Genomic DNA, 26905 nt, shown 5'->3' with positions numbered 1-26905 from the left:
TACCACTTTCAACCTCTTAGCTCTTTTTTATGGGTTATCTTTTCCCATTAGAGTGTGAGTTCTTGAGGGCAGAGAATGCCTTTTTATTTCTATTCCCAAAGATACAGAGTGCACTGCTTGTTGTCTGCACTTGACTTCCCTTCTATAGTGTATAATATATATTGAATGAATGCTTTCTTCAAGAAGACAGTCAAAATGGACAAGGATATGAACAGCAAATAATATTGCAAAAATCAAGTTGACTATATTCTAATAGTAAACGACTGGTATGGTAGTCATCTCCAAATTAGGTTCATATAATCAGATTATCAACTTGCTAGAGCAAAGATAAAATTTCATACAGAATTGGGAAAAGCATAAAAATGAGAAAATAAAACTTGTAGCTACAAGTCAAACATGAAAAATTTAAACAGGCTACTGATAGATGTATGTGAAGAGTGAGAGACAGAAGAAAAAGAAACAGAGAGACACAGAAAGAAACAGAGACAGAGAAACAGAAACAGAAACAAAGAGACAGAAAAAAGATTAAAAGAGACACGGATAGAAACAGAGACAGAGAGAAAGACAAAGATTGAAACAGAGACACAGAAAGACAGAGATAGAAAGACAGAGGAAGAGACAGAGAGACAAGGAGACATTAAGAGACAGAAACAGAGACAGAAACAGAAAAACAAAGAGACACAGACAATGGGAGAATGGATAAAGAATAGATATTGACACAGGTTATTACCATTTCCTAAGGACATTTTTTGTTGAGTCATTTCAGTTGTATCTGATTCTCTGACCCCACTTGAGGTTTTCTTGACAAAGATATTGGAATAGTATTTATTTCTTTTCTTAGCTAATTTTACAGATGAGGAAACTGAGCCAAATAGGGTTGAGTAACTTAACTAGGGTTTTATAGCTAATAAGTATCTGAGGCTGGATTCAAAGTCAGGAAGATGAGTCTTCCTTTTTTTTTTAATTTTTATTTTCCCCAGTTGTAAAAAAAAAAAAAAAAAAAAAAAAAAAAACCACCCAACTTTTTTTTTTTTTGGTTATATGTGTACATTCTTTTTTTTACATATTTCCTTATGAATCATGTTGAGAAAGAAAAATCAGAATAAAAGGGAAATACCACAAGAGGAAAAAAAAAAAACAGAAGAAAAGAAAATGAACTTAGATTAGCATGTGTTGATTTACATTCAGTCTCCATAGTTCTTTCTCTGGATTCAGATGGCATTTTCCAAAGTTTATTGGAATTGCCTTGTATCACTAAACCCCTGAGGAGAACCACATCTATCACAGTTGATCATTGCATAATCTTGCTGTTTCTGTGTACAATGTTTTCCTGTTTCTGCTTATTTCACTCATCATCATCAGGCTTTTCTAAAATCAACCTATTCATAATTTTCCTAGTACAATAATATTCCATTATTTCCACATACCATAACACATTCAGCCCATTCCCTAATTGATGGGCATCTACTCATTTTCCAATTCTTTGCCACTACAAAGAGGGTTGCCACAAACATTTTTGCACATGAGGGTCCTTTCCCCTCTTTTATGATTTCTTTGGGATACAAACCCAGTAGTGGCACTACTGGGTCAAAGACTATGCACAGTTTGATAGCCCATTTTACTACAAATTCCTCTCCAGAATAGTTGGACCAGTTCACAACTCCACTAACAATGTATTTGTGTCCTAGTTTTCCCACATCCCCTTCAACATTTATCATTATCTTTTCCTGTCATCTTAGCCAATCTGAGGGATGAGATGAAGATGGGTCTTCCTGACTCCAGGCTCCGTACTCTTATCTACAGTGTCATCTAGTTGCTCACAGAAATTTAACTAATGTAAATCAATTACTACAACTAGCAGGTAAATGAGATTAGAAAACATAGCAGTCAGAAAACATGTCATTTCAAGCATGTTTTAAAATTTTCTTTATCATTCTTGGATTTTTGTCTGTTTTCTTTTGTAATATAGTTAATATAGAAATGCTTTACATAACTAAACATGTATAATCTATATCAAATTGCTTGCCTTTTCCAGAACAGAGGAAAAGAGGAAGGGAAAAAGAGAATTTAAAACTCAAAATTTTAAAAAGTGAATCAAAATTTTTGTTTATATGTAATTAAAAAAGAAAAAATTCAATGTTAAAAAAAATGTCATTTCCTGATCAAGGGGGAATATGGAAACCAAGGATAAGACTGATTTACGATATAAATTTATTTGTAAAATCAAACAGAAGAAGTAGCACAACACAGTAGGAAATAGTAAAGGGGAAAAAAATTCATATATAGAAAAAGACCCCCTTAAGTCAAGTCATTGTGAAAGTATTTTAAAGATGGAACTGAAAGCAGGGCAAGAAATGGGTGCCGAATAGCAAAGATCTGTCAAAAATTGTATTTAAAAAAAAACAACCCAACCCAGTTCTTTTCTCCACAGTGGAACCATCACATTTGAATTCCAACACCAAAGACCTTGCTGTTCTGTATAAGGAAATGCAAATAGAACTAAAGAAAGCAAATATAAGAAGAGAACCTGGTAGAGACCAAGTATACATGATAGAGACCTATGTTGGTGACCATTTGTTTTTGAGGTCATTGAGGAATCAATTCTTGAGATATCTGAAAGATAGAAGAATGCCAAATAAGAAAATGTAGATATCTTTACTTAATCCCCAAAGATGATTGAGATAAAGTGATTCAATAACTTCTGACTCATATACCTACTTTTTCACTTTTATAAAACCTTTTACATACTTCTGAGGGTAAAATAATTGAAAGGATGAAAAAGTGTTATGGGCCAGAACTTTGAACTTGAAACAAAGAATTCTTACAAAGTGTTAAGTCAGTGGAATTGATAAAGACAATGGTAGTTCAGTACATGTACTTAGTACTTACTATAGTTGCACAAGATTCAGACCTATGATAAGAGAGCATATAAGCTCAGACAAACTCAGCCAGAAGCAGAACTGGAAGACAGAGAGACAGTGGTGGTGGTCCTCCTGCCCCCCCCCCCCAGAAACCACGACACATTCAGGAGGACCTGAAGAAGCTAGCAGAGACAGAGAACACAAAGGACTGGCAGCAGGGCCTCAAGCTCTTGGAACCAAGAAGAGAGATAGGCCTCTAAGAAAGCTAACCGGGCCCCAGAAAAGGAGACTAGACTTTGAAGGAGAAAATAAAGGATTTGGACCTTAATGCCTGGCTGCACTTGTGGTGATTACTGAACTGAACTGAAGGCTGCCTCCAGAGACACCAAGAAAACCTCAACAGAGAACATAACAAAAAAGGAATAAATAGTTTTCTGTGATTTTTTTTTTTATTTCTGTTTAGAGCACCAACATCCTTCCAGTCTCTCAATATTCGAAAATTTGATGTTATCCTTTCACTTTACATTTTCAATCATATGTCAGATTTTATTGTCTCTACTTCCACAACATATCTTGCATCTTTCCCCTCTACCTACAAAGCTGTCTCCTAGTTCAGATTCTTATCTATCACATCTTGCCTAAACAACTCTCACAGCTTCCTAATTGGCCTTCTTTACCCAAGTCTCTCTTCTCTCCAATCCATCCACTCTTCCAATCGATTTTCCTCAAGTACAGGTTTGATCATTTGTTGACTCAATAAACTCCAATGGTTCCCCATTTCCTTTAAGAGGAAATAAAATCTCCTCTGTTTAGTTTGTAAAGCACATTACAACCTGACCTAGCTTTCCAACTTTATTATACACTACTGCCTTTCTCACAATCTAAAGCCTACTTAAACTGATCTTCTTGCAGTTCCTCACAATACTACATCTATCTTTGTGACTGTATTAGCCATTCCTTATGTTCAGGGGCATACTGGATCTAGCTTGAACAGGCTCCTAAAAGCCAATCATTAAATCTTCAGTGTTAGCTTTTACTTAAAAGGCAAACTTTTGAATCAGGGCTAGATTTGTTGTTTTGCTGAGTGTCTATACTAAGAAAATGTTAATGATGCTAATAAAATTAAACTTAAAAGTATGTGGTTATTACATTTTTCCTCCCCCTGGAGAGACAGTTATTGAAGATTTACTATTTTGTTCTGCCTGTGCCTGGAGTGAACTCCCATCTTCCACCTCTTAAAATTCCCTGTTTCCTTCAAAATTATTTTCAAGTGCTACCTTCTAAATAAAGCTTTTCCTGACCACCACCACCCCATCCCCCAACTCCTAGTTCCCTTCCCTCAAAAACTTATCTGGTATTTATTTTGTAGATGTAAATTACTGTCCTTTTAAGGTACTTCCCTTTCACATGAAAACACTTTGTTGCTAAGTTAAGTTTGTTCATTGTTCTAAGAGAAACAGCTATTCTTGACAGATTTCTGAGACAGCTCTTGCTTATTTTGAATGTGGCAAGCCATAGTATACTGGAGAGATACAGACGTGAATGATTAGATGAAAAAGAGAAGAGAAAAGCCAAACTTCAGAATTTTATCAGTTAAGTTAGAAAGTGGAAGTGATAAAAACTACACTTGTGGTTGAGTAGTAAGTCCAATCAATCAGAACAGCTTGGAGGAGAGTTAAAAGGATCACTCAAGAAATAAGTTGAGAAGTCCCACTCAGCTTTTAAACATTTATTAAAAAATCAACTCAGTCATAGAAGAATCAAGCTGGTTATTAAAGAACTTTAATGAACAATTCTTTTTTGTAGCTTTTTGCTTTCAAAATACATAAAAAAAACAGCTTTCAACATTCACCCTTGCAAAATCTTGTATTCCAAATTTTTCTCCTTCCCTCCCTCCACTCCCTCCCCTAGACAGCAAGTAATCCAATATATATTAAATATGTACAATTCTTCTATACATATTTCAACAAATATCATGCTGCACAAGAAAAGTCAAATCAAAAAGGAAATGAGAAAGAAAAAAAAGCAAGCAAACAACAAAAAAGGTGAAAAAACTATGTTATGATCCACATCCAGTCCCAACAGTCCTCTTTCTAAATGCAGATGGCTCTCTCCATCACATGGGAATTGGCCTGAATCACCTCAACGTTAAAAAGAGCCACATCCATCAGAATTGATCATTACATAATCTTCTTGTTACTGTGTACCATGTACTCTTGGTTCTGCTCACTTCACTTAGCATCAGTTCAGTCTCTCAGATATGAATAATTCTTGAGGCATCAATAGGATACCAAAGTTTACAATTCAAGAGTTTTGAATTACCATAATCATACTGATTTTCCTCAGGTGTTTCCTTGGCAAGGTTCTTCTCATAAATATTAATTACATTGGAGAAAGAGTATGACCTAGGTTTATGTATGGCTTGTGTTGTGTTGGTTATTTTTATATTTGCTTTAATACGTATGTAACTGTGGTGTTACTATAATTTCTTTTGCCTTATTTTTAGGCAGCTAGATGATACAATCAATACAGCATTGGATCTGTAGTCAGGAAGCCCTGAGTTCAAATCCATTCTCAGATTAGCTGTGTAATACTGGGCAAGTTACTCAGGGCTGTTGTGAAGATCAAACAAAGGTAATAATTGTAAAATACTTAGTATAGTACCTGGCACAAACTAAAGTACTATATAAATATTAGTTATTATTATTAAGTAAATAGTTATGTTTAAGATCTAAAAGTTATCATTGTGACATACAGGCTTTGTGTAAGTGGAAGCACATTAGTGGAGGCTAATCGAATTAAAGTGGTAAATGGAATACATTTTCCCCAAACTGGGTCACCTCTAGGATATTGAGAAAATTTGAATTTGGTTGCTTGGTGGTGGGCCTTCTAAGAATCCAGGTCTTCTAATATAAAGGCAGATTGGAGTGAGGGAGACAGCCTGGCTGTAGGTATTACTGAATTACCAAGCATGGTCTAATAATGTGATCACTCCCAGCCCCCAAGGCATCTGCTCCTTAACCTCCCCAGGGGACCAGTCTCTAGCTCTTGCTTTTCCTCATCAAAGTTAGGGGTGACTTGGTCTCCAAGGGGAAGATCAAAGGGAGTGGGGAAATGGAAAACCTAGTTGAGATGTTTTTTGTTTTTTAGACAAAATTGCTGGAGGAGCAGGGTCTTGAAAAGCAACAAGCATTCCTCAAGTGTCAGAGAAGGGCATAATCGGCTATATCTGAAAAACAGCCCACTTTCCCCAGCTGCAGACAATCTGGTCACCTGAAGATTAATCTTGCCCACCTCTAGACCACCTCATCCCAATGATGAAGTCATAGGGAGGAGTTGAGAATTCTTAACTCTCCTCCTCATTGAAATGTACAAGTGAGGATTGACTTGCATTTTCCAGGGGAGGTTCAAATGTTGAACTGCTAGGTCACTCAGAAGTAAAACATATCAAGATTTAAAAGGCCTTTTGGTCTTCTTGGTCTTTGGCCATTGAGAAGGTCACTGACCCAGTTTATTGGTTATTTCTAGCCTAACTAATAAATTTATAGTGACTAGATGGCATAGTGCAGCTAGGCCTGCCACCAGAAAGTCTCATTTTCCTGAGTTCAAATCCAGCCTCAGACATTTACTAACTGTGTGATCCTGGGAAAGTCATTTAACCCTACTTATCTCAGTTTCCTCATCTATAAAATGAGATGGAAAAGGAAACCATTCCAGTATCTTTACCAAAAAAATCCCACATGGGGTCATGAAGTCAGATGCAATTGAAAAACAATAGAATAACTAACAAATCAATTGTGCTCAGATCCCTGGCTTACAGCCGAGGTGCCAATGTGACCTATTTTTACTAATTGCAGCACCTTACTAAAGGCTTATTAATTGATTGCCATTCTATAGCAGAGCATTGCAGTGTAGTTATACAAATAATAGAAAGATACAGAGAATATATTATTGTACTTATTATTGTTTATATTTGATATAATAAAACAAGATGACCCCTTAGACGATCTCCTCTGACCACAAGGTCATAGGTTGAAAATCATACAAAATATATTGAAGGATGAGATAACAGAAATAAATTCATTTCACAACCAAACAGAAAGATATATATATATATATATATATATATATATATATATATAACATATATATACCAGAAGTGTTTGGCACTGTCACGGAGTTCAAATGGAGGAGAAATTCACTACAGATTGTGAGGTTCTCCAGATACACTTATTTTCAGATAATTTTGTGCCAACTATGTCAACACTCAAAAACTGCAAAGACTTCCTTCAACAGACACCCATACTTTTTGTTTGTTTGTTTTTCGACTGGGTATGCTTATTTTGACCAGCCTGGAAAGACCATTTCCCCTATTGATCATCATGGGAGTTTTGATTTGTTTTGTTTCTAACCTAGACTGATATGGCTTTTTTTGGTCTGGTGCATATTTCACACTCCCCATCCTTCCTGCTGTTGGCAAATCAGTCTATTACTATTGGACTTAGTATGGATTCTCAACTGGCTTAGCCCACTGAAGCCCCCAACTCCTGAACTCAAAAGAGCCATAAGTCTTAGCCTCCCTGATGCAACGAATTACAGGTGTATACCATCACATCAAGCCAGTGCCTCCTACATTAAATTCAAAATTATCTATAAAGCTTTGGTCCAACTGTCTTTACCAGAAAAACTAAATAGAGAAAGGTTTATTATCCAGTTTGCCATGAAATCAGCTAGGCAATTTATAGAATCTATCTATTATGTATATATGTATGCCTGTATGTATATATCTATCTTGAACAGATAGGATATCTGAATAATAAATTGGATTCAGAATTGGATAAAATTGGAAGAGATCTTTAAATGATCTGAAGTTTCTTTCTGAAAAATAATTCCATATTTTCTTTTTTAAATTTTTTTTATTATAGCTTTTTATTTACAAGATATATGCATGGGTAATTTTATAGCATTGACAATTGCCAAGCCTTTTGTTCCAGTTTTTCCCCTTCTTCCCCCCACCCCCTTGCCCCAGATGTCAGGTTGACCAATACATGTTACATATGCTAAAGTATAAATAAATACAATATATGTATACATGTCCAAACAGTTATTTTGCTGTTCAAAAAGAATTGGACTTTGAAATAGTGTGCAATTAGCCTGTGAAGGAAATAAAAAATGCAGGCAGGACAAAAATAGGAGTATTGGGAAGAATTCCATATTTTCAGTATCAATACTATATGGCTGTAAACTCAATCTCAAGGAATCAAAATTGTAGCTCAGCCAAAGGACACTGAAGAGATTCATGGGGAGAAAATGAGGGGGAAGTTGATAAAAATATGAATCAGTTGCAAAAATATATTATCAAAGAGATTAAGTATTAGTAATAGGAATAGAGTAAGGTAGCATTTTTCATTCCACTTTGCTAATATGATTACTTTCATTGTAGTAGTTCAACTAATCCTATCCTACTATGGGGCAACAACTATGAATAGAGCCTTGGAGGACTTGAGTTCAAATCCAGACTCAATACTTACTAGCTATGTGACAAATCACTTCACTCTATCTGCCTCAGTTTCTTCATCTGTAAAATGAACTGGAAAAAGAAATGGCATTTTCCTTTTTTTTTTTTTTTTTTTTTTGCCACTCCAGGATTTTTGCCAAGAAAATGGAGAGACATGGAGAGTTGGTCACAACAAAAATGGCATAACCAAAACTCTATGACTGATAGCTATTACTATGATAGAATGACTGAATCTCAGATTTAAAAGGGGCTTTACAATCCATCAAGTCAAACCAATGCAGGCCCAGGAATAAGGCATACTTTCCTGCATATGACAGTGAGAAGAAGTGACATGAGATGTCAGAGGTAGGAAAGGAGGTAGGCAGGTCATAGACTCAGAACATAGTCTTGTGCTTTTTTGTTTTTATGCAATAAAGAAATATCAAGGGTGAAGCCTACATAGAGCATCTGTGAGAGGAATTGGACAAAAGCTGCCCAGGATTAGAAGCTATGGAAAGTTTGTGATCCGCACATTGTGATAGTACCGCCCACAGGGATGAGATCAGGGATCTCTAAGTATGGAAGTCTCCAAGAGGTAAAGTAGGAAGAGCAACAACAGAAAGAGCAGTAATTGTGGTGCCAAAAGTAGAGCATCAGTGGGAATTATAGCAGAAATAGCAGTAGTAGAGGGTAGAATTAGGGGTGTACTGAGAGCCAGTTCTATCCAGAAAAGCTAATTGTTAAATTTTAAGTGGGAGTATTTATACCTTGAAAATCATCAAATGTTAGAAATTATCGATTTTTCTAGATTTTTAGAAAGGGATGGATAGCATGTTAGTAATGCAGATTAAATTTAAAAATATGTCCATCATTTTTTGAGGGGGGAGGGAAGAACAGAGCTGGTTGTTAAACATTTATCAGAACTCCCTTAGGCAGAATTCTAGATTATCAAGTAAAACCCCTTTATTTGTGAATTAGGAAAACTGAGGTCCAGTGACTTGCCCAAATTCACATACATAGTAAGTGGCAGAGGCAAGATTTGAATCCATTTCTCCTGACTACAAATCTGGTGTTCTTTCTACTATGTTGTGACTCATTTTTGGTGGTGTCTGACTCGTCATGACCCCATTTTTGAGGTTTTTTGGGTAAAGATACTGAAGTGGTTTGCCATTTCCTTCTCGAGCTCATTTTATAGATAGGAAACTGAGGCAGACAGGGTTAAGGGACTTGCCCAGGATCACACAGCTACTAAGTGTCTGAGGTTAGATTTAAACAAAGGAAGAGGAGTACTTTTTTTTTTTTTTTTTTTTTTTTGGACAATGGAATTCCCCAGAAATGGGATTCATTTATTATAATCATAGAATCATGAAACTTTGGAGTTTGAAAAAATGCCAGTAAAATTTTCCAACCCACACATGAAAAGGAAGCCCCAATATGACATTCTTTACAAGTAGCCAGAAGATGAGTCTTTCTCACTCAAGATCTAGCACTCTATCCTCTGGGCCACTTTTTATTCTACCAGAGTAATATTAGTAGCAGCAGCAGCAGCAACAGTAGCAGTAGTAAATAACAGTAACAGTAGGAATAGCAGTAGTTGTAGTGATTGTAATGTGCACATCTGGAAGGCAAGGGACTTCAGCTCCCACTGGGGCCATCCCAATGTTCTCAGTAAAAGAAAAATGACTGGCTTAGGTGAGTCAATAGTTCCCTTTAATTCATCTTAAACATTTATCTACAAAGATATTCACATCACACACACACACACACACACACACACACACACACACAGTCACTCATTCCTTGGAATAGTTTCACTTTCTAAACTGGGCGCCTGGGTACTAGGGAACGTCTGGTGTGTCTCTTGGGATGGTCTATGAACCCTAAGCTGGAAATAACCCTATTAATAACAACAACCAAAGTCACTAGCACCATGTCCTGATCTAGGGCTTTTCTTCTGTCAAATACTTTCCTAGTCCTATCAATTTGAGCCTGAATTGAAGGATGGGAACAGAAATATATGAATCCATGAAAGCTCAATCTAGTTCTAGTCCACTCCTAGGATATTGGAGTAAGCCAGGAATGGCAGTTGGACACTTAGCTATTCAATCCTGTGCAGCTGACCACATTCTCCTCATCTGTAAGATAGGGTTAATGAAAGAACCACATTCTCCTCATCTGTAAGATAGGGTTAATGATACTTGACTACTCACAGTGCAGGTAGTATGAGAAAGTGTAATTGGGAAAACATGATTGTAAATCTTAAGAAATTATCAAAATATGAATGATCACCTTCTCAGGATGCTCTAAATTAGAAATACTTCCCCAAACCCTGATTTCTTTTCTGAATTTTGCTTGCCTTACTTTCCCTGTTCCCCACCAGTTTCCCAGATCTAAAAATCAACCCTCTCTGGATCTTGCCACCATAGTGAAATGCTGGGGACAAGATTTGATTCTAGTATTAATTGTTGTTATCTTTATTGTTATTATCATAATCTTAACCATTAACAAATATGAACATTTTAGTTTACAAAAAAAGTGTCTATGAGACCATGAACTCCTCAAATACAATTTGTTTATTTTAACAATGTTTATTCAAATATAGGCAGCTTTGATGTAGTGGCCAAAGAGCTTAGGTTCGGAGAATCAGAAAGATAAGAGTTCTGGTCCTACTTCTCAGAACCTACAGCATATTGTCTGGGTTACCCTGAGCACATTTAACCTCCCAGGTGAGAAGGTACCTGGCTGCATGGGTAGAGAGTTCCCAGTGTCAATGAAATCACAAAGCCAATCCCTATTCTCTAAAAAAGCACATATAATAGTAATAAAACTGCCTGGTTTGTGTCCCTTGTTGGATTTGTTTTCTTTTTCTGTGGTTTTGCAATGTTCTCCTGATGCCTTTTAAAAACATTTTTGGGTCTTTCTATCACTACCCTTCCTTCCCCCCAATAAAAGCCTTTGGGTTTTTTTTTTAATTTTTGTATTTAATATTTTTCTAGTAACATTCAAAACAAAACAATTTTTATACTTGTTTTTAAAATGTTTGAGTTATATATTCTTTCCTTTGTCCCCAACTACAATTAAGAAACCATATATGAAGTTATAAAACTCCTCCATGTACAGTTGAGTAAAAGAAGCCAACACATTTGTTTCCTAGATGTAATATTTTCCTTTGTCCTTCTCACCTCCATCTCTGAATGTGATTATGGGTAGAAAGACTTGAGAGAATCTTCTGAATGATTGATACCTTTCAGATACCTTACTTCTCCAACCCCTAAGCCATGCTTATCTTCTAGTTGACCAGAAGGGCCAAGGCTAGTAGTGTTTTAGGAGACTTTTTCAGCAGCCAGGCTGCAAAGTCTGTATCATCCCCAAGGAAAAAAGTCCCTGGCGGGTCCAGGAGCCACAGTGCCTGAAGGCTGCTTCCTCAGGCAGCCAAGGTAAGAAGTGGGGGATTTCCAATGCAGCTAGTAGAACAGATTTCAGTTACTGGGAGAAGAGGGCTCCTTTGCTTCCTCATGCAGAAAGACACTTTGGAGCATTTGGGGGAATCCTTCATGAAAAGCAATGGTTAACGTGCCCCCCAAGCTACTACCCCAAGCTTTCTGGAAGGCAGATGTTAGGGGAGTGAATTTGGGCCTCAGACCTCCAGCTTCCCTCCTTTACCATTCCCAGAATATATCAAGCACAATGGGAAGAACCTCAGAGAATGAGGGAGACTTTTGAGTCTTCTTCCTGGAATGATGGATGTTCTCAAAGAACCTCTTAAAGATTATAAATAATGTCCCCTGATTCAGGCCTAGAAGGGGGTCCAGAGATGAAATTCATCTGGATAGGGCTTGCCAAAAAGAAAAATCCCCCCCAAAATACACACACACACACACACTTTATTCCCCTCCTCTAGAAACTTTTGTGGCTTCTGGGTTTCGCTGACTCTGATCTAGGATTATTACAATGGATTGGATCAGCTGTAGACACAGGTCTATTTCCAGAACCAATCTCACCAACAGCATGTAGTAGAAAAAGGACAACCTGGGATCTACAACTAACTAGCTGGGGTGACCTTGGAGAAATAACTTAACCCACTGAGTCTCAGTTTCCTCATTTCCTCAAAATGCAAATAACAACACCTGCTCTGTCTGCCTCTTAGGGCTGTCCGGAGTGTTTTGCAGAGGAAGCATGGCCACACAACTGTTAAAAGGCAAGGTAGGAGCCATAGGAAGGAAGGGACAGTAGGTCAGGGAGGTGATCCTGTGAGCAGGAGCAATAACTTGGTGACTGGTATCCAGGTTCCTGTTGGTTCTGAGAAGTCAGAGTCCAAGAAGCCATCCTGCTCACCAGGGGTATCCGAGTTTTCAGCTGGTTCTGAGGTTTGGCTTGTTTCAGCCTTTGCCTACTAATGCAGGGTAAAAATCTCTAGGACCTTTTGAGTTAGACCTTCCCTGTTCTAAGATTTTGCCCAATTTCTGGGGGATTGAGTGTGTGAGAGAGGGGCGGGGCAACAGTCTTCATTACCCCCATTTCAGAGGCAGATAAACAAACCTGAGACAGGAAGCAGAGATAGTGATGATATTCCGATAGCTTGTGGCTCCAGATTCCAATCCTAGAACTCACAGAATCTTAGAACCACAGGGTACCTTAGAGATCATCTCTACAAGCCTTTCCTTTCATAGGTGGTCAAGTGGAGAGATGGGACCAGAAGGCAGGTTGAGTGTTGTGCCAGCCTCCCCAGTGCCTGCTGCCTTGTAGCTTCTTGTCCCTAGGACCCAAGCCTGGTGCCAGGATACTCCCTGTTTGATCTCCTTCCCAGGCTTGAAGGTTCAAAGCAAAGAAGGGTAAAAATCCAGGCACCAGTACTTGGGCAAAGGTGAAAGTCTGATGGCTCTAACCAGGAGGGTCCAGAGGTCACAAGGTTGAGGGGAACAGAAAAGTTGGATTGATCTGGGGCAGATGTTTACAGTAAACAGAAAGCTCCCTTCAAGGGAGGAAAGGAGGAAGGAAGAAGAGGAGGGACTGGGGTCGTCATGGAGACAGGGACCTAAGTCCTGGGACCGCCCTCAGCCTTGTGGCCTATTCTTATTCCATCAAAACGGAGCAGCCTGAAAGAGGTTCGGGACAGGGAAGTACAGAATGAGCAAGAGAACAAACTAATTTGATAAGGCAGGTAGAAGACAGGTCTCTCTTTTCTATAACCGTAGCTTTGCCACTCTCAAGCAGGTACCACTCTCTGGGGTGGTACCCAGCATAGGTGACTGTAGCTGATCCAGGTTAATGGAGAAAGTGGGGAAACTGAGTCCTCCTCGTGCTTAAGGGAATTGCCCAGGCCCTCAGAGTGAGTCAAGGGTCAGCCTGGGGACAGAACCTATGAATCCCAACTTTAACCACTAGACCACATGGCCTCTCCACAGTCTATGTTGGGAAGGTCCAAAGAGAAAACTCCCTTCTGAGACCCAGACTGAGACCCGGGCCCTTCCCCAGTTTAAACAGCTGTTCTCTCCCTCCACATAGGAGTATAGGTGGGGGTGGGACTAAAGGATGCTGGGGATTTTCTAGGCAGAATATGTAGCTACCAGACATGAGCATACTAGAAAGAGGCCGCCGAGGGCAGAAATGGGGGATGCCAGAGGACAAATTTAGATTGATTACTGAAAAACCCAAAAAACCATTAAGAAATACAAGCAAAAATTCCATTCGTACACCAAAGGGAATTATTGGGTTGTGAAACCGAGTGCCAGAGTGTAAAATAATTGAGGATAAAATGTAAAGTACAGATTGCAAAATACGAATATGAAACATATTCCAGAGGATGTGAAAAGGCCTGTCATTCCTGGTACTGCCGAGATTGGGGGGAGGGGTGGTGAGTGCAAGAAGTTGAGAGGTCCGAAAACCTGAAAGCCCTCTGACTCCTTGGGGACAAACTGAGAAATCAAAGGTGCCCTAGGATGAGGATTATTTTGTAAAGTCATTAGAGAATCATCCCTCAGAGGGCAGACTCTGGGATAAGCTTTCTAGCTTATGACTGAGAAGTTAGGACCTCCTCCAACCCATACTAGGTAGGAAGATTTGGGGGTGAGAAATCTAGGAACCCCCAGGCCTAGGTCTGAAAGCCAGCAACAAATAGAAGAAAGTGAGGAGGCTTCAGGGATCCATCAGGAGGCTGAGAAGCATGCTTCACTTCCTGGAATACTGGCCTCATGCCTGCTAGAGAGGTCAGGGATGCAGAGGAGACTGGGGGACTTCCTGTGGCTCCCCAGAGAGTGCCAGCCTGGGAATTGTGCAAGCTCTTGGTGGGTAGGGGCCAGCTGGCGGAGGAGCCACGAACCAGAACTCGGGTTTCCAGAGTCCGGGGGATATCTCGATGTGGCCCCCATCCCAGTGAGCTGTATAACTACTTACTTCCTCTCACTAGGAGAACTAGGCATCTCAGAGAACACGTTTCATAATGCTCTATCTCATTCTTGAGTTTGCTCGTTGCACCACGGGGTTTCAGGCTCCCTTAGTATTACCGATAATCATTATGGGGTGCAGTGGGGATGTCACTAATTAGCTGTGTGGCCTTAGTTAAACCACTTAACCTCTCTGTGGCTGTCATCTATAAAATGAGAGGACTGATCCAAGTGATCTTTCAGGTTCCTCCCCACTCTGAAAGTGTTAAGAAAACTGTATGCTCCGATGAGGTGATATTCTGTTCTCATTCATTTCGGGAGCCTTCATGTGAATCTTACCAGCCTGTGGTCCTTTCTAGTGAGCAAATCTCACCCAACTTCCTCCTTGGTCTGTCAGTATTTACTGTAAACCCTAGGTACCTCGTGGTTGATTTGTATATGTCACCATTTTCAAGTAGGATTTACTCTCATGTAACCCGAAAAGTCTCCTCCCAGAGAGGGCAGAATGCTAGGATGGTCCTCTATTCCTCTCAGCTTCAGGAGCTAGGATGCGTGCCTGGTGGAGGCCCCACTTCCCCTTTTTAAGCTTCATCCTCTACTATCAGACCCTTGCTTCCCTGCCAGGTCCAAAAGCTGTCTGTCAGAGCTACTGGCTGGGGAAGCTCAGATTGGGAGATCACTCAAGTTCAGGAGGTCTAAATTATAGTGAGTTAAGATGATTGGGTAACTGAGCTAAATCGGGCGGCAATATGGTGAATCCCTGGGATCAGCGAGCCATCGGGATGCCGGGAGAGAGATGAACCAGCCCAGGCTGGAAAATGGAAAAGATCAAATTTGTTGTGCTGACCCAGTTGAGAGGGAGAAAGGGGGGAGAGGAGAAAAAGATGGAAAGACTGGGCTGAAAAAGGTGGTGAGGGGGGGAAACAGAGAGAAGGAAGAGAGATAGAAAGAGAAACAGAGAGACAAAGAGATAGAAACAGAAAAAGAGAGAGGGAAAAAGGGAAAGAAAGAGAGAGAGGAAAAAGATAAAATAAGAGAGGTAAAGATAGGAGAGAGGGGAGTGGAAGAGAAGGAAAGAGGGACAAAGGAAGAGACAGGGGCATAAAGACAGAGACAGAGATGGCCACAGGGAGATCTAACGCCAATAGGACTCCCCCCAGAGGGACTAGGGGTATCTCTGGGTTATTACAGAGGACACTGCCTTTATATTCCTACCAGAGGCAGCTCCCAGGCTACCCAGCCTTGTTGAGCTTTTCAGATCTTCATCTTTCTGAATGAAAGGAAAGAGCAAAAAGCACTGTGTCTGTGGTGGAAAGGGGTTTGAACTGTGAGTCAGACTGCCTGGGCTCTCGGACGGAGGGGAAAGGGCTTTGGATTTAGAAGCAGAGGACCTCCGTGACCTCAGCAAGCTGCAATTCTTTGGGCTCTAGTTTCAACTATAAATGAGGAGGTTGGACACTGGAGAGCACCGACTCCCACTCTCTCGTTTCAGAGGAAGAAACAGCCTCACAGGTGAAGCCATCCAGCCTTTAACAGTCTCAAATCTTCCTCCAGGGGTTCCAAGTCCGGAGGAGGGGAGGCAGCAGAGATTAGGAGAGCAGGCCAGCTCAACAGAATGCTCCAGTTTCTTGACTCCCTAATGGGGAAGGCTGAAGAAGCCAGGGAGGCAGCTGTGGGAGCTATGCAGGAGGGAGAATCCATAGAAATAGATGGCATCTGTCTCCAAGCCTGAGAAACACAAACAAACCTTTGGCCACAGCAGCCTGGGAACCATAGGCAGCACCCACCTCTCCCCGGCTCCAAGGGGCACCCACCTCCCCACTCCGAGCGGTGCCAGCCTAGCCTTGTTCCCAGGAGACAAACTCCAGGATCAGTCAAAACAACAGCGAAGTCACGGGCGGCAGCCCTAACGGAGCGCAGGACACCCTTAGCCCTGCCCAGCTCCCTGCCCCCCTTCCCAGCCAGCTCTCACATTCCCTGGGCCGGCCTCCCCTCCTCCCACTTCTTTGGAGTTTTGGAAAGAGTCCAGAAATTAGGGTTGTTGTTGTTGTGTGTGTGTGTGTTAAGAAAGCAGCTATTTTTTTGGGGGGGAAAAGCTGTTTTAAAAGTTAGAATAAAAAAAACCCCAAAGGAGAGACTTAGAGTGGCTTTTGAGCAGATCCATGAGGATAAGGGAAACCCACAAGCCGTGGAGATTTATCAGGCCCCAGGACTGGTCCCATCACCCTCCTGGGCCAGGCCTCCGGGTGCCATTCCCAGGTCAGCATCTCTGCTTGTAGAGCGTAGTTTATAGTTGCCGGGGTCATATAATGCACTATGGTGCCTCGGCCTTAATTTTCCTGCCCCCAAACAGGCCAGAGCGGGTGCCTTTCCCCTAAGGGCCCTGGGCCGGACAGCTGTCCGGCACCATCACTCTGAAAACGCCTCTAGGAAACATGCTTGCTCTCAGTGGCCATCATACCCATCAGTCAGTGAGTGAGCATACATCCCATTGCCCATCTTTTCCACTGTGGCTGAGACTTATTTTGTATACTCTCTCACGCCATACCCGCTGCTGGGCTATGCCCACCATTCCCCTCCAATGGAAAAACAGCTGCCATCAGGGCCCTTTTGTGGGGCTGTTCCCATGTGGGACTGGCTAGGGGGCCCCACCATGGGGCACCAGATGGACCCATGATCTGCACAGAACAATAGTGGGGGAGGGGCCCTGGCACTACCCGCCCCAAACAGGAAGCCGTGAATGAGCTTCAAAGGCCTGGCAAGGCCAAGAGGCTGAGGGGCCAGAGCCAGCTCCAAGTGATGCCCCAGGTCTGCAGGAGGAAGGCAGGGGAGGAGGGCCGGCTGTGAGCAGAGTCCATCGGCGGGCCTGTGCTCCAGCACCAAGATCCCCATTTCCCTGTGGCCTCTTCCTGTCCCCCTCCACTTCTTAGTTCTGTCCCCATTCCTGTCCCCCCGAAACTCTGAGGGGCTTGTTCCCTCCTTGTCACGGGAGGGGAGAGGAGGCCTGGGTCACTGGAGGCTGACCCAGGTGGTTCTGCCCCACCACGCAGGGTCACTGCCCCCGTAGCCAGGGAGTGTGTGGGGTGGGGTTGGCCTGGAGCCTGGAGGGCCGCCCACTCCCTCCCTCCTGCTCCCAGCTGCTGTGGTCAGAGCCTTTTCCTCTGCACTTCCTGTTCACACAGTGGGGGGGGCGGGAAGTGGAGGGAGGAAGTGGGGGGAGGCAACTAGGGGGGGACTCATTGAATAAAAGGAATTAACCATTTCCCTTCTCTGACCTCTGGGAATTTCCGCCTGTGAAAGTGTCTCGAAGAATCTCAAAAACTGGGGACGGGGAGGAGAATCAGAAGGGAGGCAGGAGGAGCAATCTCTCTGCAGGCCAGACCTCTGCTCCTCCGACCCTGCGGCACCAGGAGCTAATTCCCTTTGGGCCCCCACTGTCGGTTCCCACAGCACCAAGGGGCAAGGCGGAGGACAGCCCTGGAGACTGGCAATGTCCGAACCACGTCTCGGGCCTTCCCACAAATAACGGGGCTCAGGCCTGACCCCCATTGGTTGGCCCTGACAGTCATGGGCCTAGAAGCTGCACTTAACCACTGATCCCTCACTTCTCTGATCTCAAGTGACAAGATCTCAGGATCAATTACCCCGCCCACATCCTCCCTCTCCCCAGAAAGGCTGCAGCTCCATGCCTGCCGTCCGGAGATGTGAGAAAAAAATGTTCACCTTCCCCGGAGGTAGAGCAAGCAAGAGCTTGTATCTGTGGGGCGGGCAGCAAGGTGCAATACAGCTGAACAGAGACCCCCTCTGCCGGCAGCTCCTCCTGAGGAGAAGTACGCCCCCCCCACAGGAGTCCTTGCTCTCCAAGGTTCTAAAAGTCAGCAGAGAGCACCCCCTGGTGGCTCCCCGGCAGGCAGGCAGGCTCCAGGGTGGGTCAGTTCAGGAAGCACCTGCTCCCCATGACAGGGCAGCCTCCGGCCCCCCTCCCCCAGGTGGCTTCCTTGTTTACAGCCCTCCCACCCCTAGCCTGATCCCAGCACCGATGGCCATAGCCCCTCCTATTTCCAGTGACTGCTCTAGAAGCAGTTCATTGATCTCGGCCCTTGCGAGCGCAGCTGCTCCCCACACCAGCACTAACGTCCCCTCCCCCCAGCAGGCTCTGGGCCAGGGCCCCGAGGGCCTTCTCCCTTCCATTCCCAACCAACCCTGCCTGGTTTCCAGGGATCTAAGAGCTGTGGTTTCCCGTTGCCCTGACTCACCGGAACACTATTCTGTCATTGCCAAGGAAGGCCCAGAGCCTTTTTCCAGGAAAGGGGAAGCTGCCTATGGCCAGATGGGCCAGCTTAGGAGACGGGGGCAGAAGGGCCAGGCAGGTCTGAATCCTCAGCCCCACCCTCTGGGCCTTTTGGGGGAGGCAGAGATGGGCAACAATAATTTTAAATATCCACTGGAGCTGTTGTTAATGTGAGAAAGCGCTGGGGCCAAACCAAGGCTAGATTTCTAAATTTCTAAAGACAGGAAGCAATTGAGAAGGCTAACCTATTTCCCAGGTAGTGTGGCTACCCTAGGATCTATAACACCAATGATTCCCTACCTTAGCAGCTCTTGGAGGCTGAGAGAACTGGTTGGGGGCTGGAGGGAAGGGAACAGACAGCAAGGCCCCATATCCCTGGTAAGGGCGAGGCAGAAAGCTGGCAAAGGGTAAACTCATACCTGTCTACCAAGAACTAGACCCATGCCATGTGGCTCTGCTTTAGAGAAGTACTAAAAACAATTACATGGATTTCCCATCGCCTAATTTTCCTTTGGAGCTGCGGGGTAACCCTGGACTAGAACCTGGCAGGCCTGATGTTGTTCTAGTCCAAGCTGACTTGTAAGGTGCACTAGAAAGGCCCATGGCCCCTCTGACTTCAGCAAAGTAGGGACCATCCTGGACAAGGAACATGGAACTGAGAGATGGGGGAGGTGGGATGGAATGGAGCCACAGCATCACACATTCAGGGAGTGACCATCAGGAATCTTTGGGGCAAAACGAGGCAGGGGAATGGAGCCGGATCCTGCAGTGACGGGACTAGGTGCCATTCTGTTCGATGGCAGCTGGGGGTAGGGGCAGAAGAGGCTTGCTTATTCCTTCCTTCGTTTCACTCTGACCACCTGCCAGACAGAGCTACTTGCCGAACCTCCCCGTGGCTATCTCCCCGGGACTTCAGCTCCTAACAAAGGCAAGGAAGCGGAGCACTCCAGGAGATGGGTGAGGAGGCCCTATGCGCAGCCAGTCACGGGGCCGGGAAAGCAGCGGGCCCCACAGAGAACAGAGTCACGCTGCTGCTGTGGGGGGCCCAGGAACCTGCTGGCGCAGGGAGGTGTGGGCAGAACTCAGGTGTGGGGAACTGGCAGGACTAAGCAGCAAGAACTTAAAGAGGGAAGAGCAGATAGAGGGCGCTTAAGGGTCATTCATGCGTGGAGAGTTTAAATCTAGCAGCAAGTGGTTTGACACCTGGTGTGGGGGAAGGGTGGCTATAAAACAGAGCCTGCTTGAGGAAACAGTGTCCCCTGGTGGCCAAACGCAAGAACGCAAGACACGCAGCTAGGTGGAGTGCCACCTGCTGGACACAAGAAGGTTCCAAGAAGATCCTCATTTTTGCTTCTCTCTCCATAGCCCACACCCCCAGGGAGGGAAGTGGGGATGGATGGGCACAAGATTACAAAGGGAGTCTTCTTCAGGGGGGTCTCATCAACCAATGCCTACACTGGCAGCAAGGTCCAGAGACACCCCCCCCTACCAGCCCCCCCCTTCCTGTGCGACCACGCCCCTCCTATTCATACCTCAGCATCAGACACACTGCCAACCCAAACTCACTCAGACATCCCCCATCCCAAAGTAACCACGGCAGGGGACAGCAGCACAAACATTTTAATGCCTTCTAAACCAGAGAGGTGGTGTCCCCACAGTCCTTTACAAAGAAAAGTCCCTTACAATGGCCTCCTAGGTACAGAGGCACAAAGGCCCACCAGTTCATTTCCCCCCAGTCAGCCTTTTTCCCACCTCAGGGGACCCAGGAAGGTCCAGGAAAGTTTGCAGACCTCTTGATCGTCCCAAAAAGGACCTTCCCCTGCAAATGTCATTGTGTATGCTGGAACCTGAGAGGTTATACAGTGAGGACAAGAGTCCAGCAGCTCAACAGCAAGAGAATGGAATTTGCCTCCAGCTAGGGAAAGAGACCAAGACATATAGACTGCAAAGGGGAAGGCAACATTTCTAAACAAATGCTCCTTAGACAGGCAGCACTGCTTAGATTTGGGGTTTTGAAGTGGGCAGAACATGGCCCCATCTCAGAGACAGCAGAAAAGCTGGCAGATCCAGCTCAGACAAATAAAAGGCTGAGGTGAGATAGGCCCCACAGGGGCACTTATAATCCTGCCTGTCCCTGGCCTCAGGAAATAAGAATCACTAGATGTCTATAGGAGGGACAGGGATGTAGCAGATGGTGTATTTCCCCATCTTGTGGCGAGCAGCAGCAGTAACCTCTAAAGCCAGCTTTGGTGTTCTTCTTCGTATCGCTGCGGGTCGATGAAAGGCCGGTCAATGGAACGGATCATCAGCTCCCCGCAGTAGACACATTCGGCTGCCACTAGCTCATCCAGGTCGGCCTTCAGCTGTTCCCGGCTGGGTGCCCCTGCAGTCCCTCCTTCTCCCTCTTTTGTGCGGGGTGGGCCTTTGGTGGGAGGTGGCGCAGCCCCTAGCTTTCGCTGCAGCTCCTCAAGGCGAGCTTGCTTATAGGCAGGGAGACCAGGCCTAACAGCCTGCAGGAGGCAATCAGCGTGGAACATGTGACTGCAAAGAAACACGTAGAAAGGACGATTGAGCAGAGGGAAGTCGCAGGCTGAGCACTTGTCTTGAGGCTCCACAGTGCCATAGCGCCCACGAAGCTCCTGCAGGTCTCGCCGAATCCGCTGGGCACTAGCTGTAGCTTCCTCCATCTCCCGCTGGAGTTCATCAATGTGCCGGTTGTAGGCCTGCAGGGAGCTGCAGATGGCCTCCTTAAAGTGGTCAATAGTGACAAAGTCAGGAAAGAAAGGCAGCACATCCTCTATTTTGAGAAGAGGACAACTGGCCAGACAGGCCATGGCAGTCTTTACATCTTCTTCCTCTTGTACCACATGCCGGGCGATCTTCAGCCAGAGTTTCTTACGTAACTCCTCATCTTCTTCTGGCAGATCTGCACACTGTTTAGCCAGGTCCACATCCACCTGGATAGAATAAAAAGGCTATTAACAGCATACTTTACCTGGCTGAGGAAGAGGAATAAGTGCACACACTGACCTCCTGGTTCCCACCAGACCATGGAACCAAAATAACCTAAGACCTCACGTTCCCTGCTTTTTCAGGCAGCTGGAACAGTAAGTACTTCACTGCTGGGAACACAAAGCCCCATTCTTTATTTATAACCAATACGCTATGGTCCTAACAGGCAATTAGTGTCTACCACTGTCCCAGCTGACCAAAGAATTCTGATACCCATGTGTCTGGAGGCTTACAACCCATGTTCTTTGAACATGTAATGAACTCAAACTTTGCAAGAGAGAATGAGGACTCTTCTCAACCAGAACTAACCCTTTGTTCTGCCCACTCCATTCCCTTGCACCAATCACAGAAGTGATCACAAACTGACCTAGTCTTCTCGGCTCTCATATTAGCCAACTCCACAAAACAAGGAACCTATCCTGGCCCATCCACCTACCCCCCCTCCCACACTCAGGCAACTGCTCTGACTCTATTTCAGTGTGGCTCTAGGACTCTGTACCCCTTACCTGGAGAGCCAAGTCAACAGCCTCTTCGTAAAACTCCAACACCTTGTAGACGTGAACACAGGCTCGGTGATGGCCATGCTCAGCACAGAGTCTCAGGGCATATTTGAGGTCATAGTGCACCCGGTGGGGACTGGTCCCTGCCTGCTCCAGGTAGGCAAGCAATGAGGCAGCTTGACCTCTTGCATACAACGAGAGCAGGTAGTTATGAATTGCTTGCTCAGTCTCCCCTAGCACATTCACACAGAATTCCATGTAACGGATGGCCTGGCTCACTTGCTGGGCTTCCCCACCTTGGCTGTAGTTCACCAAGGCTGGGATGAGCTGCCGGGCATCCAGCCGGCTGCCCAGTTCAATCCAAGCATCCACCAGCTGTCGAGGAATGTGACGAATGAGAATGGGTGAAAACTTGTAAAAGAGCTGGGGATCATGGTGCCGGGAGAGCACAGCCAAAGCCTCCTCATAGGCTTCGTGCTGACAGTGATATGCTACTACCCGCTCATAGTCCTGCATGATCACAGCAAAATACACCATGTGTTCTGTGTCCCCGTGGCTGGCCAGCAACTCATGGATCGAGGCTCGGCTGGCAAAGAGCCATTCTTTGTTGCGTGGGCTACTGAGAAAGTCTCTGAATCGCTCTCGTGTTTCCCGATAAAGAGGCAAAGAATCTGCATCACCCTGAAGTGCTCCAAGCCGGCTCAAGTAGAGTTCAGTCAGCCAGGCAGTGAGCAGCGTGGCCTGAGTGCGCTCACTTGGCTTTAGCCCTGCCAATTTCCGCTGCAAGAATTCTGCCAAGGCCTCCTCCTGTCGAACTTCCAGGAACTTGAGGGCAATCTCTTCAAAGTAGCTTTGGGTCAGGGCATAGCATCGAGCACTCTCCACATAGCGGCGCTGGCGGAAACAAAAGTCAGCCTCCCGGGCCAGAACTGTGTCTAGGCAGTCAGGGCGCTCACGGCAATACTCCTTAGCCAGGTCAAAACGGTTCATATCCAAATAGGTGCGCCAGACATCGCGGGACTCCCGCTGCACGTGATAGCGGAACACAGCCCGCTCAGTGTGAGCCCACAAGTGGCCTGTAGAGGAGTCTTTCACCATATGTCGTAGTGGCCCAAATTTTTCTAGAAAGTGATCTCGTAATACCACCTGCCCTGTCAGCGTGCACACTGCTTCTACTCGGTCCGCTAGGAGCAATAAGAAGTGGAACTGGGTCAAGACGATAGCCAGGGGTGGGCTGGCTCCTGGGCCCACACCAGGCGGATAATCCCACACACGTTCCTCACTCAGCAAAGAATCAGGACGCCCGCAGTCCAGTGCTCCATACAGCACACCATCTCCCATCATCCAGGCAAAAGCACGGGGTGCAGAACGCAACTTGGGGGTATAGAAAGCCAGCTCGCTATAACCCAAACTGCTGGGGAATTCTCGGAAAGGTGGAGGGTGGTCAGTATAGGTGGCAAACAGCCCTGAAAAGCCCTGCACCTCAGCCCCCTCTGCCACCCGGCCTGTGAACTGGAAGAGGCGCTGGCGAGTAGTGGCAATGACAAAATAGCGTCCATCGGGGCCACGTTCTGCCTCTATAGAGCACACAGGTGCTGGGCCTCCCTCCTCCATCAGTACATAAAGTGGGCGAAAGTAGAGGTCAGGTGCAGGACCAAAAAGGCCACCTTCACTGGCTGACAGTTCAGCTTCAAAGATCTGGCCCTGGGCTGTACCCACTAGGATGGGTCCAGTGCTGCTCTCTGTACCCAGGGCCTTGTTCCAGCCCACACTTTCCACCAGCTGCCCCTTCCATCGTGCCAGTGGCCGGACCTTCTGTCCGTTGCGGTTTATGTAGAGGACCTCAGTACTGCTCAGGGCAATCAAGAGGTGTGAGCCTGGAAGAAAAGGGGACAGGGTATGTCAGGACAGTCTGGATACCAAGAGACAGCGCCCCTTTTACCCACTACCCACTCCTAAAAACACCACTCGAATTGTTTCACATTGTTGGTGGTGGTGGTGACAAATCCTGGATAGTACTTGAGTATTCTTCCAGACTTGCTATAGTTAATCTTTTCCTCCCCCCTCCCCATCCTCCAGTACTTCAGCGTGCTATCAGACCCTCAGCACTTTAGTGCATTATCATCTCTTACCAGTGTGATCCAGAAACATCTTGTGCACTTTGGCTTCATCTTTGCGCCCCAGCTCCACGTGATTGGGTTCATTCGCCTTTCCCAGATCAATGCTGTGGGGAGGGGAATAATAATTTATAATATAATTATATAATGTATATAAATAATATATATAATATATCATATAATAATATATTATATTATATATATATATATATATATAAATAAAAATAATAATTTATGGAAACTACCCTGTTCTGAGATGTGACAACAATGAAATCTCTCTTCTAGCAATACGGCAGGGAAATCTCGGAATTAAAGTAAATTAAGACTTTCTTTCAAAAAAATCCTAACAATCACTTCCTCTTTCTAGAACCAAGCCTTGGCTTTGATATTTTGAACTCTCAAACTGCCACCCCCCCTCCCCTCTATCGGCGGAGTTACCGGAGGAGGGTGTCCTTGCCCAGACTCATGCAGAGCTGATTGCACGAGACGACAAGGTTGGTAATGCGGTCAGAGGGAGTAAAGTCAATCCGCTGCTTGGTAAAGATGGGCGCCTCCTTCTCCAGTGGGACATTCACAAACCCTGTGGTTAAGAAAAGAGGAAGAAAGTAATGGAGTGAAGCACAGTGTTCCCACTTGTCCATCCATAGGCTAGCTCTCTTTTTTTTGCTTCTACAGCCCCTTAGGCTGGACTCTGACAGGCGCTTCCTCAGCCCGGGGTCCTCTCAGATGCCCAGAGAGCCTCCCGGGCTGTCCCAGCTGAGCCTGTTCCCAACGGTTTTTCTCATCCATCTTTGTCATGGTTCACAGGCTCTCCATGTTGGCAAGCCCAGCTCAGCAAATCTCAGCTGCAGCGCGTCTAATTTCTTAGCCCTGATGGATTTAAACGGCAACTTTCAGAGGGACCCGCCGCGGGGAAGTTCTCTGAAGGGAAGAATGTCGGGGGAGAACGCTGATACCCCATCCCCCGCCCTCATCTTTACCTTAAAACAAGACTGCTCCACTAACCCTCACTGACTCCCCTCACACCTCAGAACCGGTGCAATCCGGCCTTAACGTTTCCCATTATCCGGGAGACCTCGGGCTGCTCTCTGAATTCCAACCCGCACTACTCGTGGCATAAAGTGAGTTCCGTGACAACGTGTGCCGTGGACACCCTCCACTCTGTCACTACGACGTTGACTGAGTAGCCGCCGTGTTCAAGGCACCGCACCAAGGTCTCAAAACACAAACCGATGGGAAGACTTCGGGACTCCACGGAGCCTCCAGAAGCGGGAAACGAGACGGGAAGAATGGGCTCGCCCACGGCGCCCGCCGCAGCCACCTGACAGCTCCCAGAGCGGCTCCTTCGGCAGGGGCGCAGGCTCAGGCCCGGCCCTCCCCGGCTCCGGCCCCGGCGCCGCGGCTCGCGCTTACCCGAGTGCGGGATGCCCACGCTGGGACAGCCCGGCTGCAGCACCGCCGAGCGCGACAGCGAGTCTTCGTACTGGTCCAGGATGGACGCCATGGCAGCCGGCTTCTCGGTCTCCCCCGCGGGGCCCCGTAACGGAAGCGACAGCCCTCCTTATCTCCGGGGGAACGACCGCTGCGCTCCCCGGGAACCGGGAGCCCTCCCCCAAAGGCCAGAAGCCTCCTCGGGCCCGTCCGCCTCGCGCGGCTCCGCCACAGCCCGGTCCCGGCCCAGGCGGCTCAGCTGACTCCGGCCCGTGACGTAACGTGACAGGACGCAGCGGGCGTGCGCGCCCGCCGTGACGCTTCTTCCTCCGCGCATGGATACGTTCTACGCATGCGCCGGACAATTGCCGAGCTGTGTAACTCTTCCCTCTGTTCCTCCCCGACATTACAAACTTCCTCTCTCTAACCGCTCTTCTCCTCCCGCTTCCTTTCCCTCCCCCTTTTCCTTTTTTCCTTCTCTCCCCTCCTTTTTCTCCCCTCCCTCTTCTTATTCTCTCCCTTCTCAACTCCCCTCCCTTTTTTTCCTCCCTCCTCCCCATTCTCCTCCTTCCTTTCTTTTCCCCTTCCCTTCTCCTTTCCCTATCCCCTTCCTTCCTTTCTTGTTCTTTCCTCTTCCCCCACTTTCCTTTTCTTGGTTCCCTTCCTCATTCTCTCCTTTCTCCTCCCTCTCTTCTCCTTTCTTCCTCTCATCCTCTTCCCGTCTTTCTTTTCCTCTGCCCTCTTTGCAGGTGAGGAGGCTGGAGCACAGAAGGGTCACGGGACTAGTTCCGGATCGCACGGCCCGTGCCCATC

General features: G+C 45.6%; 1 protein-coding gene across 1 annotated transcript; it reads right to left on the bottom strand.

Moving 5' to 3' along the window:
- Positions 1-20634: 20634 nt before the first annotated feature.
- On the bottom strand, positions 20635-26386 carry VPS18 (VPS18 core subunit of CORVET and HOPS complexes). The gene is made up of 5 exons (XM_074289315.1): positions 26075-26386; positions 25100-25241; positions 24677-24768; positions 22551-24421; positions 20635-21989 (listed from the first exon to the last, which is right to left on the bottom strand). The coding sequence occupies exons 1-5, from the start codon at positions 26163-26165 to the stop codon at positions 21267-21269; spliced, it is 2919 nt and encodes a 972-aa protein (XP_074145416.1). The 5' UTR covers positions 26166-26386; the 3' UTR covers positions 20635-21266.
- Between the last annotated feature and the right edge of the window lie 519 nt (positions 26387-26905).

This window comes from Sminthopsis crassicaudata, chromosome 2, assembly GCF_048593235.1.
Source record: "Sminthopsis crassicaudata isolate SCR6 chromosome 2, ASM4859323v1, whole genome shotgun sequence".
In the NCBI taxonomy this organism is placed as follows: Eukaryota; Metazoa; Chordata; class Mammalia; order Dasyuromorphia; family Dasyuridae; genus Sminthopsis; species Sminthopsis crassicaudata.
This window is presented reverse-complemented; position numbering and strand designations above follow the sequence as displayed.